The sequence below is a fragment of the Dama dama genome, chromosome 5, assembly GCF_033118175.1.
Source record: "Dama dama isolate Ldn47 chromosome 5, ASM3311817v1, whole genome shotgun sequence".
NCBI classification, from domain to species: domain Eukaryota; kingdom Metazoa; phylum Chordata; class Mammalia; order Artiodactyla; family Cervidae; genus Dama; species Dama dama.
Window position 1 is genome coordinate 1,702,834 of NC_083685.1, and position 19,354 is coordinate 1,722,187.

Below are 19,354 nucleotides of genomic sequence, written 5' to 3' on the forward strand. Positions count from 1 at the left end.
TGAGAGATGGGAAACACATGAGGTGGACTTACCGCCTGGTGAGAGCTTCCAGGCCGCGGCAGTGAGGGGGAGCTGGCAGACTGCTCAGGTTGAGGAGTCAGTTGAGAATCCAGAGACACCGAGGCAGCTCACATTCAGAGGACAAAACAGCAGGGAGAAGAAAGCCACACAGAGGACCCCGGAGGTCTGCAGAAGGTTTCTCTTAAATACTGGTCAGTACCCAAGCGAGGGGAAACCGGCCAGGGAAGACACCACGGGAAAGACGTGGCATCACCCAGACGCAGGAATAGCTCCTGTCCCCACCGGCCAGAGGAAAGCCTGACTCAGACAGTGGGTGGACTGTTAGACCCAGAATCTTATTCTAGGTATAACGGGACGACATGGAGGTGACACTTCCCAAGCGCAGGGGGCGTGCCACGCTGCGCGGGGTCACCCGAGGAAACCCCAGCTGGGTCAAGGGCAGGAGGGGAGTGAGGGCCCAGGGCCTGAGTGTGGAGTCCACGGGGGAAGCAGGGGTGAGGCCGGGTAGGCTGGTTTGAGGACATCTGGAATTGGATGATTTGAACAGAGCAGAGGGCTCCAAGCTATAGGGGTGGTGTCCGGTTGTGTGGTATCTGGCACGGAAGGTGATGGCTTTGATGGGTGAGTTAAATAAAGGTGGTTGGTTTAGACTTTGGTTAGTTTGTATGTGAAAGGCACGCTGTGCAAGCAAGCTGTTTACTGTCTCTAGGAGTTAAGTGGCTCTAGGAGGGGCAGTCTTTAGTGAGGCTCCAAGATTTTAAAATTTTTGAAATACTCAGTAAAAGACATTTAAACATGGGTAATACAAAAATATGACATTTTTAAGACAAGTATCCAGGAAAGTCTTGCTTCATATGAACTTGGAGCCCTAGATTGAGCATTGCTGTGGACCCAGGTAACAAATGATAAAAACAGGACTTGAAAGGATCAAGCTGTGTCTAGGTCAATTAACTGTATTCTCCAACAAAGCCCCAAAAGATTTATAAGAACATAAAAGTATCTAGCACCCTGCAAAGTGAAACTCACAGTGTCTGGCATCCAGTCAAGGGTTACCAGGCATGCAGAGCCAGGGAAGCACAGCCCGTAATGAGGAGAATAATCAAAACAGACTAAGACGGACTCACGTGTCAGAAGGAGCAGAGAAGGTGAGGTGGTGGTTTCAGCTCTTTCATACATTCAGAAAGTCACAAGACACACACATGGAAGGTCTGTAAAGAAGGACGAGAGGGGTGTCGTGGGAGGAGAGGGAAGGAAAAGAGAAGAAAGTTCTCACTGAACTTAAGATTCAGGGTGGGATTCATAGCAGATGAGACGCTGCAGAAGAGAAGGTCAGTGGATGTTAAAGCATAGCTCTAGAAGCTCAGCTGATGCAGAACCCACCTGCAGTGCAGGAGACCCTGGTCGATTCCTGGGTAGGGAAGACCCCTGGAGGAGGGCATGGCAACCCACTCCAGTATTCCTGCCTGGGAAAGTCCATGGACAGAGGAGCCTGGTGGGCTACAGTTCATGGGGTCGAGAAGAGTCGGACACGACCGAGCGACTAAGCACAGCACACATCATAGAAACTATTCAAGAGGAAAGATACACAGAGAAAAGGGTTTGAAGGGCATTTCCCTGGTGGTCCAGTGGTTCAGGATTCTGCCTGCCAGTGCGGGGAACACAGGCTCGATCCCTGGTCCGGAAACCAGGGTCCCACTTGCCGAGGGACAGCTGAGCCCCTGCACCACGACTACTGAAGCCTCCGCGCCCTCGAGCCCACGCTCTGCAACTAGAGAAAGCGCACACGCGGTAACGGAGCCGCTTCAACGACAGCACAGCCAAAAATACGAAAAGAACTGTGGGACAATTTCAGGTTTCCTAATATATGGGTAGTTGGAGTCTCTGAGGGAGAGGTGATGAGAGAGACAGAAAAAGTGTTTGAAGAAATAATGGCCCCAAATTTTCCAAACTGGATGAAAACTATAAACCCACAGATCCCAGAAGCCAAATGAACTCCAAGCACCAGAAAATGAGATCCAGGCATATGTCGTAATTCAAAACCAGTGATGAAAAGAAAATTCTAAAAAAAACTGCTAGAGAAAAAAAGAAATGTTATCATCAGAAGAATAATAGGAATGACATTTCTCACTGGGGACCATACAGACACAAAGATCGTGAAACAGCATCTTCAAAGTATTGACAGAAAACTGTCAATCTGGAATTCAGTACTTCGAGGAATAACTTTTTAAGACGAAGGCAAGATACATCATTTTCAGACATTCAAAGGCTGAAAAAAATCACCAGGAGACCTGCTATACAAGAAACATGAAAGGATACTCATCCAGCAAAAGGAAAATCAGAGCACGTGGAAATCCAGATCTACAAAGAAGTGAAGATCTCTGTCCTTCACCGACTCCCTGAGTTTGCGCAGACTCGTGTCCATGGAGTCAGTGATGCCATCCAACCATCTCGTCCTCTTGACGTGCGAATGTAAAATGCATGACAATATAGCGTAAAGGCTAAGGGAAACTACATACTATTATGAATTTCTTATACTAGAAATGGCGTGTTACTTGAAGTCTGTGATAATTTTAAAATGTATAATATAAACCCCACCCAAAGCAACACTAAAATAACAAAATGCAAGGCAATACTCCCATCTGCAGCAGCTGATGTGTGTGTGGGTTAACAAAAGTGGTATATCCATACAAAAGGGTATTATTGAGCCCTAAAAAAAATGAATTACTGACACATGTTACAGCATGGATGAATTTTGAAGACAAGGTAAGTGAAAGAGTACACACAATATGATTCCATGTATATGAAGTCTAGAATAGGCAAGTTCATAGGAACAAAGCAGGTTACTGATTTTTTTTAAGGAGACAGCACTACACACCTGTATTAGGGAAGAAAAGGTCTTGGGTCAATGATCTCAGCTATATCAGTCTCAGACAAGAAGACAGGAGACAAGAATCTAGGACAAGAATCAGACAAGAATCTAGAAGAATTCTGTGGCAGTCCAGTGGTTAGGACTCAGCACTTTTGACTCCTGTGGATCCGGGTTCAATCCCTGGTCAGGGGACAAGATCGTGCACTCCTCTCGGTACAGCCAAAATAAAAGAGAAAGTTATGAACACCTCCACGTCAAATTCCACAGCTTAGATGAAATGGACTAATTTCTTGAAAGAGCAAAAATGCAAAACCTCCCTCTGAGAAGTAACAGCTAACCCGAATACCCCTACTTCTCTTAAATTGGAATTGTAGTTGAAAACCTTCCCACAAAGGAAACTTCAGGCTCATGAGCCTTCCCTGAGGAATTCTGCCAAATATTTAAGGAAAAGATAATATCAATTATCAGTTCTTTGGGAATGTTTCCAAGGTGGCTCAATGGTAAAGAATCCGCCTGCAACGCAAGAGTCAATCCCTGAGTCAGGAAGTTCCCCTGGAGGAGAAAATATTGTCCCACTCCAGCATTCTTGCCTAGAGAATCCCATGGACAGAAGCCTGGCGGGCTGCAGTCCACGGGGTCACAAAGAGTTAGGCACGACTGAGCCACTGAGCACGCATAAGCACAATATCAACTCCACACAGACTGTTCTTCAGTGAGTCGGCTCTTCACATCAGGCGGCCAAAGTATCGGAGCTTCAGCTTTAGCCTCAGTCCTTCCGGTGAATATTCAGGGTTGATTTCCTTTAGAAGTGACTACTTTGATCTCCTTGGTGTCCAAGGGACTCTCAAGAGTCTTCTCTAGCGCCGTTCAGAAGCATCAATTCAAAAAAAAAAAAAAAAAAGAAGCATCAGTTCTATAGTACTCAGCCTGCCCTGTGGTCCGGCTCTCACATCCGTACACGCCTACTGGGAAAACCATAACTTTGACTCTACAGACGTTTGTCGGCAAAGTGACGTCTCTACTTTTTAAATACGCTGTCTAGGTTTGTCGCAGCTTTTCTTCCGAGGAGGAAGCGTTTTTAATTAAAGCATTCTATCTGGGCTCAAACGTCCTCCCTTCCAGGACAGAAGTTCCCGAGCGTTGGTCAGCACGGTCCTGCAGAGGACAGGTGTGTTTTCTTCGTCTTTCCTTTTGATGCTCTCAACACGCTGGCATGACCCGAGAAGCGGAGCCCAGAGAGGTGAAGGCTCCTGCAGCTGTCTGCCGGTTTGCCAGCAGCGGGCACGGATCCCACACGCCTCAGCGGGGTTCAGTCTGAGAAGTATCGCCAGTGCTTGCCGACCCACTCCTCACCAGTCCCTTCCCATCCCAGAAGAGGACGGAGTCTGGCTCCACTGCTCCGCACCCCACCCGTCTTGCATGCGCGGAGACAGAGGCCCGGGGAGACCCCAGCTGGGCTTGCTCCAGCAGGGCTGCCAGGATGGTCGAATGGCCTTTGGCTCACTGGGGCTCCCCTGGCGGCAATTTGGGTGACTCCTTGGCCCCCGATGGCTGGGAGACAGCGCCCCAGACTGAAGCCAAGCTGCCTGGCTCCCCTCCTGGCTGCTCCCCTTCCTAGCCCGTTGACCTCAGACAGGTCCCTCAACCTCTCGCTGACCCAGTTCACTCACCTCCTCCAAGTGCAGAGAGAACTAAAGGGGTGTAAAGCCATTGAACAGTGCTTGGCCCCGACAGAGGCTGCAGAGCGCTCTTAAATAAATGGCTTCAGCCCTGCCGCGTCCCGAGGCCTGGGCTCCTGCCATTCCCACCCAGAGAGCCCTGGGTGGAGGCCCGCTGACGCTGCAGAGCGTCTGCCCGGTGCCCCCCATGCAGCAGGTCCTTCCCAAGCCTTGTCAGCCTCGCGCCAGCGGGATAAGGGGAGGCCTGGTGAGCCTTGTTCCCAAGATGCGGGGCTGAGCCCCGAGACGACCACACCGTCCGCGGGTGACAGGGCGGGACCAGGCCAGGTCTGTCTGCCTCTGAGACTGGGCCTAGGAGCGGATCAGCCCCAGCCAGGCCCACCTGGCGCCTCCTCCACCTGCAGCCAGCTTCCTGGGTGTCCCTGCCCGCAGAGGGACCCCTCTCTGGGGGTCGCAAGGGCCCCTCGAAGAGGCAGACTGCCCCGGAGCCGCTTCACACGCCGGCCCGGCCAGGGCATCGCACGCGTCCATCTGAGGGGCGGGGAGATTGAGACCAGCTACCACCGCCTGCATCCAACCAGCGCTCGGCCGGCAACACCGGCCACAGTCCCCACAGCGTCCCGGTGAGACTCCCTCCACGCGGTCACGGTCATCAGGCCCCAGGTCTGTGGCAGACGCAGGCCCAGGGTGGGCAGTGAGGATGCGGCTCAGCAGCTCGCCCGGCCCGGGCTGGCCTCCTCATCCTCCCAGCCCCCGGGGGCCCAAGCCCACTGTCCCAGAGTGGGGGCCACTGGGCAGGTCCGTGGCGTTAAAGCAGGGAGGCTGGGGAGGGGCCGGGTCCCCACGGCGGAGAGCGGAGGGAGCCCGTGCACGGAGGGGAGCAGAGCTGGGCTGAACGGGTCCACTCAGGCCTCCTAGGAGGGCTCCCCCGGGCGCAGGGAGGCAGGGGCCTGACCTCACTGCCTCCTGACTTCCCAGGCCTGACGCCACCCTTCTGGCCCAAGATGCTGCCCTGTGTCCGGCCGACAACAGACGTGTGTCATGGTGCCGGCTTGCAGTCCGCCGAGGGCCGGAGCTCTGGGGAGGGTCTGCGGGGGCGCTACCCGAGGCGGGGGGTCTCCCCCCGCCCAGCAGGACCCCGCCACCCCCGGCGCTGACCTGCAGGGGAGCCCTGGGCCAGGCACGGTGACGCCACTCAACTCGCTTGGCCTCCCTGCCCAGCTCCCAGCGGGGCTGAGCTCCAGCCTCCCACACGGGCCTGGGCGGGTGGCGAGGCGTCTGGTCCGCAGCCCGCCTGTGGGGCTCCGCCTGTCCCCCACCCCCACCCCGCGTGCGCCCTTGGGTTTCCCCACGGGGGAGGACTCTGCGTGGGGGCCCCCAGGGCCTGCAGGGAACACAGAGCTCTTTGTCTCTGACGGCTGTCTCTCCTTCCCTGCCCCGGGGAGCTGCCCACTCGCCAAGTACAGGAGTCCTGGCGGCCGGGCAGCCCTATACGCCCCGCGGGAGACGGGCCTGGCCCCGCCGGCACAGTTGTGTGCCCGGCCCAGGGAGTCCCGGTTGCTGGGGGCGGCGCGCAGGTTCAGCAGCCTGGGCTCAGGCGGGAGCCTGGCCCACTCTGGTCCCGTCCTCCAGGTGCTCAGGCCCTGCCCCGGCCCGGGGGCCGGGTCCCAGAGGTCTCCTCCAAGTCCCCGCCCACAGACGGACTCCCACTTCTCCAGTCTCCCAGGAGCACCCAGGGGAGGCCAGAGTGAGTCTGGTCCCTCCCTTGAGGGCAGGCGGGGCCCCCCTTCTGCTCACCCCAGTGGCCGGGCTGGTGCTCAGTAGCCCCCGAGGCCCACGGTGCAGAAAGGCTGAGGCGGAGAGGACGTGGCCCTTTATTGTGGGGTCTGCAAAGCATGGGCCCCTCCTCCTCCTCTGTGCACTGGCTCCGGGGGCGGGGGGGGCCTCCGACCCCACCACCCCGCCGGCCCACGGGCTCGGGAGGCGGGAGCCAGGGCGGCTGGCGGGTCACGCGGAGCAGCAGGCTTGGGGCATGGGCCCCGCAGCTGCAGAGCCCCTGGGGGATGCCAGGGCCGGGGCCTCGGGTCCAGGCCCTCGTGGATGGTGGGCAGCGAGGGGCGCTGGCTCAGCCCCTCCAGCGCAGGCTGGCCAGCAGGGGCTGGGGAGGGGAGGCCGTGTCCACGTTGCTCCAGGCCAGTGCCGGGAGCTTTGCGGTGACTCGAGGGCCTCGGCGAGCTCGCAGGCGGTGGCCCACGTCAGCCGGTCGCCGTTGGGCAGGAGCTGGGCTGGCAGGGCTGACTCAGAGGCTGGGCAGCAGCGGGCACGGCAGCCCATCGCTGAGCCCTGTGAAGCTCAGGGCCAGCCCCGCCAGCCCAGGTAGCGCGTGACGGGCCGCGGGTCCTGGGCCGACCGTGGGTTCCCGACGGGTCCACAGCCTCGTCCGCCCTGCAGAGTCTTCCGGAGGCTGCGGGAGAGTCACAGGTGGGGACGGCCTGAGCAAGGGCCCCGCCACCTCCACCCTGGCCACAGGCGGCGACCCTCAGTCAGGGCAGCCCAGGCCCCTGTGCACGGCCACTTCCTGGGCAAGTGGCCACGGGCAATGCTGGCAAGAGCTCTGAGCCCCAGTTTCCCGCTTGGTTAAGAGGCAGCCTGGCTGTGAGGATTCGATGCACCTGTGTTCATCAAGTCTGTTCTGCAAACCTGCTGTTGGCGGCTTCGCCACGCCTGTCACAACGGTTGATTTTTACGCCGACACAGTGGGTGGCAAGGCTTAACCTGTGGTGGTCGGGAGGGGCGGTGACCCAACTCCTCCACGGTCACATACCACTACGGGGCAGCCAGGTCTGCAAATCGGGGTGCTCGGACCCCCAAGTCCACCCCGTCGGTGTTCCCATTCGCCTCCTTGAAGGTCCCTGACCGTTTTGGATAGATGGATGCTCCTGTGAGGGTGACTGGTCCCCCCACAGGCCCAGGCTAAGCAAGAGGGCCGTGCTGGGGGACGTGGGTGGGTACCTGCCCTGTGGGAGGCTCTCTGCGTCATAAGCTGGAACTCTGGAGACGGAGGAGGGTCCCCCACCCGCTGCAGAACCCCTGTGGTTCTCTCCTGTCATTTGAACCTGGGGCTGGCAGCCTAGGGGCTGAGAACACCTCCAGAGCCCCCACCTGCCAAGCCAGGGAACAGCTCCCAGGGCCCCAGAACGGGCGTGGACCCGCAGGCCTGAGGACAAGGGCAGCAGGCTGGGGGAAGCCAAGGAGGCGCTCCAGGGCCTGTTGCCAGGCTGAGTCTGTGTGCACGCGGCCACGGCGGCCCGACGGAGGGGGCCCGTGGTAGCGCGGGCCGCTGGGCTGGCCGTGGAGCCTCGGCTCAGGCAGGGGGTTCCCAGAGGGTCGTGTGGCCCCCAGCCTCAGTTTCCTGCCCGGTGACAGGACCCGGACGCCTCCTGCCTCCCAGGCCGCCTCGGGGACTCAGCTGACCGCCGCTGAGGTCATTTTGGTCCAGGGGGACCGGGCCCTGGGCCAGGCGAGGCGCAGAGGGCAGGGCAGACAGCAGCTCCCACGGAACGTGCAGCGAGGGGGCGCCTCCGCCTGGGGGTCCGGGTGCCCGCCCCCTCTCCAGCCCTGGGCCTCCCTCCAGGGCGGGCGGGCCCCCCGCGGCTGCCAGGCGTGAGGGGCAAGACCGCAGACGAGCTGCCGGCAGGTCCTGCCCGAGGACCCTGAGCTCCGGGTGCTACGGGGGGCAGCGTGGTCAGGGAGGCCGGCCTCGGGGGCCTGAGCGCGGGCATGCGCACAGCCGGCCGTCCGACCACGGGCCGCCCACTGGCTGACGCCCCCGCCCCCCGCCGCAGCCTGGCTTGCAGCCAGGAGAGGCTGCCCGCTGGGAGCTGGACAGGCTGGTCCGAGGCCCGCGGGGCCCGGCGGGAGGAGGCCCAGACAATGGGCCCTTGTTCCCGGTCCTCAGGCCCTGGGCCAGAGCCTCGGGCCACCCGCCGGCTCCCCGCGCACCCTCGGCGCCCCCCGGGAACAGGCCCCTCCAGGGAACCCTGCTGCCCCCACGCCGCCCCAGGAAACAGGAGCCAGCCAGGTCAGCACGCCCTCCCCCCTCTCCCCGTCCAGCGGGCTGGCGCCCGTGGACTGGGTCTGGGCCGCCGGGGGAGGGTGGCTGTTTGACGGCGCCCCCCCCATCCTGGCCCCCTCTCTCTCGCTCCTAAGCGGGCCCTCGGAGAGGCCCAGCTGGGGCAGGATATGGGGCGGCCTGCTTTCTGCAGAGCCGGCACCAAGCCCGCTCCGCCACCCAGCACATTCTTTCAGCCAGGGCTCTGTGAGCAGCGTGCATGCACAGTGGCAGCAAGCCCGGGGTCCCCGCAACGGCTCCAGGCCAGCCTCAGGGCACCCGCGGCGACCGCTGCACCTGCATGCAGCGGCTCAGAGCCGGCCGGGCCCGGGGGGCCGCCCTGTCTCACGCCCGGGCTCACTGTGACCAGGGACTGCGGCGGCCACAGGCTGTGTCAGGAGCAAGGCCCCTCCACGGCGGGACGTCCAGTGGGCGGGGGGAATGCAGGTGGCAGGGGCCAGCCCGGGAGGAGGAGAGATCTGCTCCTGGCGTGAGCTGCTTGGGGAGGCAGTGGGCTCCCGTCCACAGGGGGAACATGTGGACCGGCTCTCTCCCGGCTCTGGGCCTCACTTGGATCTGTCAGGGTGTTGTGGATCCCGAAGGTTCTCCATGTGACCCCCTGCCTGGGTCCTGGGGCCGGGCCCACGGCTCAGGAAATGGGTCCAGACGACAGGTGGCACCCCGGGGCTGGGGCGGCAGGGTTCCCACGGGCTGCCGCTGCAGGCCAGCCTCACACACGACGCTGGCACGGGGTCCCAGAGACGGACACTGACCCTTGTTCTGAGGCCATGCACGCAGCAGGCCAGTGGGGGGCCCCCCGAGGGCAGCTCCAGGCTCCCATCCACCAGGCCGCCCAGCCCGGGGCGCTGCAGGTCAAGGGCCAGGGGCCCAAGCAGGCGTGGGCAGGCTGAGGAAGGCCGCGTTCCCACAGAGCAGGCCAGTGAGCAGGGCCCCCTCCGGGCCCAAGTCCTGCAGGTGCTGACAGTGGAGTGAGCCAGGGCCATGGCCTCCCCGCCCTGGACGCCCTCCCAACCGCTGCCCCCGCCCCAGGCTTGCCGGGCCCCCTTCCCCCGCCCCCTGCCCAGTAGCGATGGGCCAACTGTCCAGGGCAGCTGGACGCTACATGAACAGAGAGTCAGTGCGTCAGGGGTCTCAGGGAGGCGATTTGTGGGTCTGGGAACCCTTAGACCGGTTCCCTGGAGGTGAAAACGTTCTGAGACCCCCACAGCTCCTCTGGGGGAGGGCTTGTCTTTGGGGGGCTCCTCTGATGACTGCCCAGTGCCCCTGCCCTTCAGCATCCCCGTCAGGTCCCCCGCCTCTACCCGCCTAGGCCCCAGGTCTCCTGGGCTATGGCTGCAGTCCAGACCCTGCCTGTCAGGGTGGCACTCGGCTCAGACCAGGTGATCCCTGCCCCTGTGCCCTCACTCAGCAGGGAACGCCACCAGCCCCGTCTTCGTAGGCCCTCTGCAGAGCGCAGGGACCACCCTGCCTCCTCCCTCAGCCCCCTGCCCAGCCCGCCCACCGCTCGAGCAGCCTCAGGCCTCGCCCCCGACAGCCTCCTCCCGGGGGTCCCGGGCTCCCGCCCCTCCCAGCCGGAGCCAGCTCCACGGCAACCCTGGACTTGACCCTCTCGGTGGAGATCAAACATCCTCAGGTCGTGTGGTGGCAGAGACAGCCTGCAAGCCTCAGACTCTGGCCTCCCCCGCCCACCAGCCCCACTGTCCGGCACCCGTCCAGCCTCCCAGCCTCACGCACATCCCCCCATCAGGCCCCCTGCCTGCCCTGTCCTTCCCGCCCCCCTGACACCTTTGCCTTGGCCGCCTCCTCCTGTTATTCCCCTGCGCCCCGCATGCTGTCTTTTAGGGGGTCCGTTTACAGGATGCGACAGGCACCACCAGGATGGGCCCCCAGGCCTCAGGTCAGGTCCCTCTGCCAACCCCAAGCCAGAGAGCAATTTGCTGTGTGCGTAAAGCCCAGGAGGGCACGGGAAGCCAGGCCCGAGTGCCTGAGGGCCGTAACAGCAGAGGCCCTGTTGGCCGTGGGGCAGGGCAGGCCCCAGCCTCCGGGACACCAGGACGCAGCCCGCTGGTGCCCCCCCCACCCCCGCCAGCTAACGTGCCCAGCCAGTGCCTTGGGCTCCTCGCCAGAGAGATCCGGGGCCCTGGCTGATTCATGCCACTCTGTTGGCACCTCACACACGGTTCAAGTGGGAGATGCCAGCTAGGGAGGGTCCAGAAGCCCAGGCTGACCCAGACAGGGTCCCGGAGAGCCCAGCCTGCCTTCTGCAGGCGTGGACAGCTCCCCCGAAAGGGCCAGCCCCAGCCTTCCTGCCTGCGGAGCCCAGAGGGGCAGGCTCCGGCCTCGGCTGGCCCCCGCTTCGCTGGGCTTGCCCCTCTTCTCCAAGCCCCCGTCCACCTGCAGACCAGGCTGATCTCGGGGCACGGGGCGGCGTGGGCGGGGTGGCGGCCGCTGCAGGGCGCCGGGACTTGCCAGAGAGGGAAGCTGCGGGCGGGTGGTGACTCCTGAGGGGCCCCGGGCGGGGCGTCTGTGGAGCCAGGGCCCCGCCCACCCTGACGCGATGCTGCGAGGCACAGCAGGTGCCAGGTGTGTGTCCTCGGCGGCCCCGGGCGCTGCCCGTGAGGAGGACGGGCCTTGTCTGAGCTGCCAGGGTGAGGCTGCTGCACCCGCTGACCAGCCGGGCGCGGCTCGGCTTCCCCAGGTCCTGGCTGCAGGATCCAGGGCCGGGCCTCCCGTCCGCCCATTGCCCCTCGGGACAAGACCACTGGCCCCCAGCCGCCCTCCTTTCTTGGCAGGGTCTGAAGGCAGGAGCCTAGCTCCAGGCTAGGAGCCACAGCCGACCTCAAACCCCAGAGACGCACGGACTGTCCAGGGAGCCCCTCCCCAGCTGTAGGCCACTGCTCTCCGTGCCTGCCTCGCCCCGCGGGCCAGACGAGACCCCCATCGTCCCCTCCCCTGGGAACCGCCCGGCGCGCGCGACCCGCTCCGTACTGCCTCCCGGCCCCTCCCCGGCCTTCAGCCCCGGCCGGCCCTCTCCTTCTCTCGCCTGGCGCAGGAGGCGCCGCAGGTGCCGGGCGCGCTCGGGCCGCTGCTCGTGGAGCGTGGACTGGATCTCTCGGAGCCCGCGCACCCGGCGCTCCTAAGGCGCGGGCCCGCACCGCGCCGCCGCCCCGGCCTCCGAACCCGCGTCGGGCCCGGCCCGCCGGCCCAACCGCGCCCCCAAGGCCGCCCCACGGCGGGCGCAGAGCCGGCGGGAGGCCTGGCGGCCCGGCGCCCCGCCCCGGCCCCGCCCTGGCCCCGCTCCTGCCCGGGTATGCGCGGCATTCGGGGCGCGCGATCCGAGGCTGCGCGCCCTCGCCGGGCCGGAGCGCGGGGCGGGGGAGGGGGAGAGGAGGGCCCCTGCTGGGGTTCCCGGAGATCCCACACTCGGTTTGGGGGTGTCGCTGGAGGAGGCCGTCGGCTCCCGCTTGTCCTGGCTCGAGCTGTGTGGCCAGGGACTGGAGTCACCAGAGGGGAGGTGGCGCTCGGCGCCTGCAAAGCCTCCGGCACCCGGGCTGACCGTGGGTGGATCATTTTGGCGATGAAAGGAAGGAGACTGGACTCGGGGGTCAGGGCGGGGTGGGGGGATCAGCTGAAGGCGGTGCCAGCGCCGGTTCTCAGAACCTGCCCCCAGCCCTCCACGCAGCGCAGGTGTAGTGCCTGACTTTTCCACCCGTGTGGGCTCTCCTGCCTTGACAAATATTTACGCTTTCTCCCTCCTTGGCTGGCGGCAGAGCTGGGCGAGCCAGCAGGCTCTGCCAGCCACCTGGGGCATGAAGGGGGTGCGGGTGCTGGTTAACCATCTAACCCCAGCTCTGGGCAGGCTGGCAGCAGGCTGGCCGCACCTGCCTAGCTTCAGCCTTCCTCCCAGGCAGAAGTGGGGGAAGCGTGTGTGTGTGTCCGGGGAGGGGGGGTGTGCGCCTTGCTACTCCAGGGGCCAGGTGTGAGCTCTCGGGGCCCCTCGCTGGAGGGGTCTTCGTTAGGGGTCCACTCCCCCTTTTAGCTCTTTCCCCCCCAGCCCCTTCGCATCCCAGCGCAGGCGAATTTGGCTCCAGAGCCCTGACTCCCCAGCAGGGAGGGTGTGTGTCCAGCCTGGGAGGGGTGCCCAGGGACCGTGACGGGGGAGGACCGGCCCATGAGGGAAGGCAGACTTCGGCTCCTTCTGCAGGGTTAAGCACCGCTCCGCCCCCGCAGGAGTAGGGCTGAGCCCCTGCTGGGCTCTGTGGTCCCGGGGTCTGAGCCCTGGAGACGAGGCATGGGGCTGGCCCCCGAGCCGTGCTGGGCTTGTTCCTATCCTGGCCCCCTTCTTTCCTGCCGTTGGATGGCTGGACGCAGACGCCCACCCGCTCTGTAGCCGGCTTTGTGCCCGGACCACCTTGGCGCCACAGGCTTCCTCCTTGGCAAACCTGCAGGACGGCCCCGCCTGCCTTCCTCCGGGGCCCAGGCGACGGCCCAGTGCAGTGACGTGGTGGGGTCCCGGGCCTTCAGCAGCGGCCCCACGGCCCCGGGGGCCTCCAGACCCCTACCCAGAGCCGGCGGCCCGGCCAGCCACACACGCCACGCCCCGCCCCATCCCAGGACCGGAGCCAGAGCTGGGACGCCTCCCAGGTCTTGACCGTATCCTTCCAGAGGCTGAGCCAGGCCTGGACCCGGTCCCCCCCGAGAGTGAGAAGGCCAAGGAGGCGGCTGGGGTTGGCGGGGCGGGGTGGGCAGGGGAGGGCCAAGCCTGGATGTCCTGAAGGGGCAACCAGACAGCGGTGGGGTTGGGGGGTTACGCTCCGAGCGTGGAGTCCCATGGGAAGTGGAGAACTGCTGCCCAGCCCTGAGTCTCATCCCCACGCCACCGTCTGTGTCCTCGGCTGAGAGATTCCTGGAGGGCGTTTTCCAGGAAAGGGGGGAGGGTGGCATCTGGGCTCAGGTCCTGTGAGGGCGGCCAGGTTGACTGTCCCGATCTGCATTGGACAGAGGCCCCAGAGGCAGAGCTGTGCCCTCGGGTGGGGGCACCGTCCCCCCATGGGCCGGCTCCCGTGTGTAACTAAAGCCTGATTGTCCTTATCCCTGGACTTGCCCTGGGCAGCTGAACTGTGTCTGGGGAGACCCCGTGGGATGGGGTGGGGCCGTGGGGTTGCCCTCTGAACCCCCAGGGCAGAGGTTGAGGTTCAGAAGCTTGTATGCAGTCTCTCCGGCTCCCCAGGCGGTGCTAGTGAACAAGAACCTGCCCGCCAGTGCAGAAGACTTGGGAGACGTGGGCTCGAGCCCTGGATTTGGAAGCTCCCCCGGAGAAGGAAATGGCACGCACCCCCGTCCTCTTGCCTGGGAAACCCCGTGGACAGAGGAGCCTGCAGGGCTCCAGTCCATGGGGTCACTGGGAGTTGGACAGGCCTGAGCATAGCACCCAATCTCTCGGGGAGCCAGTGAGCTGGGAGGTTGAGGAGCTGGAGAATCAGGTGGGTGGGTGAGGATGCTGAGGACGTCCTGGGCCCCGAATGGGACCTGCCAGGAGACCAGGAGCGCCGACAGTTGGTGGCCCAGCTGCTGTGACAGGGAACCGGGGTCCGGATGAGCCAGCAGCTGTGGGGGGGAGGGCTGGAGCCGGCCCTGCACGGGACATGTCCCACCTTCGGGCCTCTTCTCTCTATCCACCCAGTGTGTATATCCAAGCCCAGGAGGAGGAAGGCCAGCCCAGGTACCTCAGCAAGCAGCCACGGACGCCTCCTGGCAGCAAAGAGGCACGAGGGAGCACTCGCTGGGAGGGAGGAAGCAGGAAGCAGATGGACACTCTGCAGAGACTGTTTGCCCTGGAGCTGGCTCCAAGGGGCGGGTTAGGAGCTTCTTGCAGGGTCAGGGGTGGCCTCAGGCCCCTGCTCCAAACCCCTGGACCTGCCCCTTTGTGGGGACAGAAACAAGGGCGAAGCGTGTAGTGCTATGAGTTTTCTGTGGCTTTCATAACATGTGAACCACAAACTTGGTGATGGTTTAAAACGACAGGAGTCCTTGGAGAAGGAAGTGGCAATCCACTCCAGTGTTCTTGCCTGGGAAATCCCATGGACAGAGGAGCCTGGCAGGCTATAGTCCATGGGGTCACAAAGGGCCAGACACGACTTAGCAACTAACCAACATACTAAGTAACCAAAAATTAAGATGCTATAACAAATTATTTATATGTAATTTTACAAAAAACTCAAATTTGGGTAAATTTTATTATAGCTAGAAAGAATTGGGTCTCTTCCTATATTTTACTATTATGATTTCTAACTTTAAAAATCTCATTTTTTAAAAAAAACTGAGATCATTAAAAAAAGAAACAAACGACAAGAGTGTATCCTCTCCCAGTTCTGGAGGCCAGAAGTCGGAAACCAGCCGGAGCCCTGGCCGGGCTGTGCCCTCTAAGGCTTCTTTCTCTGCCTGTCACCAGCTTCTGGCGGTGGCCAGCGTCCTGGCCCAGCTTGCCTTGCAGCGGCTTCCCGCCAGCCTCTGCCTCCCAGGTCCCGAGGGCCCCTCCCTGCGTCTGTGTCTCCCGCTTTTTAGGTCGGCGCCTTTGGCCGCGCAGGCCTGCGTTGCTGTGTGTGGGCTTTCTCTAGCGGCAGAGGGCGGGGGCTGCTTCCCGGTGTGTGGGAGCCTCCCGGATTGGGACTGGAACCCCTGTCTCCTGCACTGGCGTGTGCGTGCTTAGCCGCTCAGCCGTGTCTGACTCTTTGCAAGCCACGGACTGTAATCCACCAGGCTCCTCAGTCCATGGGGTTCTTCTGGAAAGAATACTGAAGTAGATTGCCATGCCCTCCTCCAGCGGATCTTCCCCACTCAGGGATCGGACCCGCATCTCCTGTGTCTCCTGCATCGCAGGCAGATTCTTCACCTGCTGAGCGACCAGGGAGGCCCCGTGACTTCCTTCTTACAGGGACGCTGCTTACTGACGTAGGAGCCCGCCCCCACCCAGGATGACCTCATCATTACTGATGACTTCTGCAAAGACCACCTCTCCAGACAGGGTCCGATTCAGAGCCCCCAGGTGGATGAGGGTCTGGGGGGAGATTGTTCAGCCCACTGTAGCAGCTTCTGCAAAACCGTTTCTCCTTCTGGCAAATGGGGAAAATTAAGATGCCCACCTGGCAAAGGCAGAGGCTTAGACGCAGCAAGGAAGGCGTCCAGCACAGACCCACGGTCGGTGCTGAGCACCGGTGGTCTAACCAGGCTTCCGCGGCCCCGTGCCCAAGCCTCCCGGCCACCTGACGGCCATCACGTCCGGCAGTCACCGGGTCCCGTGGGCGCCCCCGAGGCAAAGATGCAGGAGGTCGATGGGAGAGCTGGGGGGGAGCTGTGATGGGGGTCCTGGGGCCCTGCGGGAGCCAGGACAGCCCCCAACCAGGAGGCAGGGGAGGGCTTCCAAGAGGAGGCGGCGGTGTTGAGGTCAGGCCTGACGGAAGAAGAGTCCAGGTGGTGGGTGAACCGCTCGGAGGAGGGTCCGGCCCAGCCACGGGCGTTGACCTGGAGGGCGGCATGCACCTCTGAAGGGAGTCTTAGTCGGGGAGGGACGTGACCTGAGCGCCGGGGCTGCAGGGGGGCGGAGAGGGGCACCTGGGGACCCCGCGGGGTTGCCACGTGAGAAGGGTAGGCTGTGGGGGACGGGGCGGGCCGGGGTCAGGTGTGGCCGGGGGCAGCGCAGCGAGGGAGGGCTTGGGGCCGCTGGGCGGGGCGGTGAAGATGCCCGGGCCCCCTCCCCAAGGTGTGGCTCTGCCTCCCGTGGCCAGCGGAGGTCTGGGGAGGGTCGCCACTTAGCTCAGGTTCGGGCTAGTTGGTTGAAGCATCAGCCGACAGGGTGTTTCAGCAGGACGCAGCTAAAGAGAGGAATTGAGTCCAGGGCTGAGCCGTGAAGGGGGTCAAAGAGAGGCTGAGGAAGGGGCCGGGGGGAGAGCTTCCAGAAGCCCAGGCAGGCCGAGCCGGGCGTGCACAGAGTGTGCGCATCGGTGAAACCACACGTCCCCGTAGCCCGTGCAGGGTCGCAGCCGTGGGCACGGGGCTTGGGTGTCGCACCCGCCCCCACCTGGAGACAGTAGGTGGGGGTTGGGGGCTGGGGTGTGGACGAGACACTGCCTTCCTCCCCCGCCCCCTGGAGCTCCCAGACTCGCAGATAATTACGAGGTGATGCGATAAATGCTACCTGTGCAGAGAGCCGTGGGCAGGCAGGGGGCGGCAGCTGCAGGCCCCAGGTGTGGCCAGTCTTAGCGCGTCTGCCCAGCAACTGTTTGAAAGATCCGTGCTTCTCCAGACAGAAAACGGAGGACAAGGAAGGAGAGGAGACTCTGGGCCGTCAGGCTTGGGGTTGAAGGGAACCTAGGCCCTGCACTTGCCCATGGGGCCCGGGCCCTTGGTCACCCTGCCAAACCGCCTCTGAGGTTGGAACCTGGTCTACCAGGTGGCACGCGGGCTCTGCAGCCCAAGCTCCCGGTTGTTAACGAGCCGCTCGCCCTGGAGGCCCACGCACCTGGCCAAGCGCCGGCCTCTGTCCTCACGCCAAAGGTGGGTGCTGAGGTGGGAACCCTGCAAGGCTGCCGGCGGGTGTCTGGGGGCAGCAGGGCCCTGCCGCTGTCTGCAGTTTGCCAGAGCTCACCTCCGCCACCGCCGGGCCACACCAGCCCCTGCGCCAAGCCCGGGATCGCCTCCCATCCCTTCGGTGTGGCCTTCATGGCTCTGAGAGGCAGTGGCTGAGTGGCCATAGGGTTGGGGAGCCTCGGACAGCGGGCAGGGTGTTAGGCCTGGCCCATCTGACGCACGTGCAGAAGGCATTCCAAGAAGGCAAACTGGGGCTTGATGTTGGGAAGAACGTGCCAGCCACCCGCCGTCTCTCTGTCCTGAGAGGTAGTGAGTTCCCTGTCAGGGCAGGCATGCAAGCCGAGCTTTCTGGGGTGATGGAGATGGAAGCTCAGAGGCCAAAGATTTGGGACTGTGTGACCCTCAAGCTAATGAAGACGGACTTTTGTTTAAGGGTCCCCTTGGTGCAGACCCCAGGGGACACAAAATGCCCCTGATGACATCAGGCCTCCCGGCTCCCACGGGTTCCGGAGGGTGGGTCGGGCGCTGCTTGCGTCTGGACCCACCTGCCTGGCTCTCTCACTGTGATGGCATTACAGGATGTGGTTTCTCCATTTTTGTTTTGTCTCTGGCCACGTCACCCGGCCTGCGGGACCTCAGTTCCCTGGCCGGGGGGGTTGAACCCCAACCATGAAAGCCCGGGGTCCTGACCACTCCCAGGAGGTTGTGTTGCTACCAGCTGGGGCCCACCTGGGGCACAGGCTCACCACTTCCGCTCCCCAGGACCTGACAGCCGGGTTGGGGAGCGCCCCGGAGGGGAAGGAAGTGTTTTCGGGGCCTTCTCTGTTTCCTGGGTTGCTGGCCTGCCAGGTAGCTTTGGGCAAGTCCTTTTTCCTCTTAGGCTGCGGTTTCCTGGGCCAGGAGCGCCCTGCTCACCCACCGGAGCCTGTCGGGAGTGGGAGCGGCCTTGGAGGCCACCGTGGGCCCGTTTCGCAGACGGGGGATGGGTCGGGTGCCTGCCTGCCCGCCCCCCACCCCTGCTCTCCAGGTCCGGGGGCCTCAGTCTCCAGTCTGGCCAGGCCCTGCAGGCTCTCCAGGATCATTAGCAGATGAAAGGCTCCAGGAGGGTGGGGCGGGGCCCCAGGCTGCCTTGGCAGCTGCCCCTGGCTGGAGGCCAGCCAGACCCAGACAAGCTCCTCTGGGAGCAAGCACACAGAGCACCCAGCCCTGCCGGCCCCGCCAGCACCCCCCATCAGGGCTGCCCTCCGCCTGGTTCCTGGGGTGCCTGCGGGACTAATAGTCACCCACCAGGGTCTTCATGAGGGAAACCGAAAGTCACTCAGTCGTGATCTATACAGTCCAAGGAATTCTCCAGGCCAGAATACTGGAGTGGGTAGTCTTTCCCTTCACCAGCAGATCCTCCCAACCCCGGGATCGAACCCAGGTCACCTGCACTGCAGGCAGATTCTTTCTTTACCAGCTGAGCCGCCAGGGAAGCCCTTAATGAGTGAGCCAGGGTTAATGGGTTACCCAGACCGGTGACACATTTACCAGCCTTCCCGGGCTCTCAAGGTCCAGTCGCGCTGGCCTGGCCTTCAGGGTCTGAGCTCAGCACCTTCCTGTTCCAGCTTTGATGCCTCACGGCTCCGGAAGGGTCAGGAAGGTCCAGGGTCTTTCTTCTGCCCTCTCTGCTCCAGAGATGGCCCCCAGGGCCTGGCCTCTGGGCTCCAATGGCCCCTCTACCGGGCTGGCCTCCCCAGTCCAATCCCAGTGGTGCTAGACAACCCCACCCCGGGATGGCGTGGGGCCCTCCCTCGGGGTCCTGGGGTCCCCCTCCATGGCTGACCGTGCTACCCCATCTTGGGTCCAGCTGAGAGTCCCTGGAGAGAAGAAACGGCATGGGTCAGAGGGGAGAGCGAGTGAACGAATGAATGATGGGTGCGTATGTGTGGGCTGCAGGCGGCACGTGGACTTCAGAGGCTTGGGCAGGCTTGGACCTGCCAGCCTTGTGGGGGCACACACCCCACCCCTTCCCATTGGGCAGGAGTGGGCGGGGGCATGAGCAGACTGCCCCGCCATCCATCAACC

General features: G+C 63.2%; 1 protein-coding gene across 1 annotated transcript; it reads left to right on the plus strand.

Moving 5' to 3' along the window:
- Positions 1-380: 380 nt before the first annotated feature.
- On the plus strand, positions 381-6,393 carry LOC133057977 (collagen alpha-1(I) chain-like). Its single transcript, XM_061145082.1, has 4 exons — positions 381-515; positions 4,703-4,816; positions 5,002-5,192; positions 5,574-6,393. The coding sequence occupies exons 1-4, from the start codon at positions 381-383 to the stop codon at positions 6,391-6,393; spliced, it is 1,260 nt and encodes a 419-aa protein (XP_061001065.1).
- The last annotated feature ends 12,961 nt before the right edge of the window (positions 6,394-19,354 follow it).

Bases quoted from the DNA above. Each gene is read 5' to 3' on its own strand.
- LOC133057977 (XM_061145082.1), top strand. From the start codon at position 381: ATGGAGGTGACACTTCCCAAGCGCAGGGGGCGTGCCACGCTGCGCGGG. The intron at 4,817-5,001 runs GTGAGCCTTGTT...CCCTGCCCGCAG, and splicing joins GCGGGATAAGGGGAGGCCTG to AGGGACCCCTCTCTGGGGGT. The intron at 5,193-5,573 runs GTGAGACTCCCT...TTCTGGCCCAAG, and splicing joins ACAGTCCCCACAGCGTCCCG to ATGCTGCCCTGTGTCCGGCC.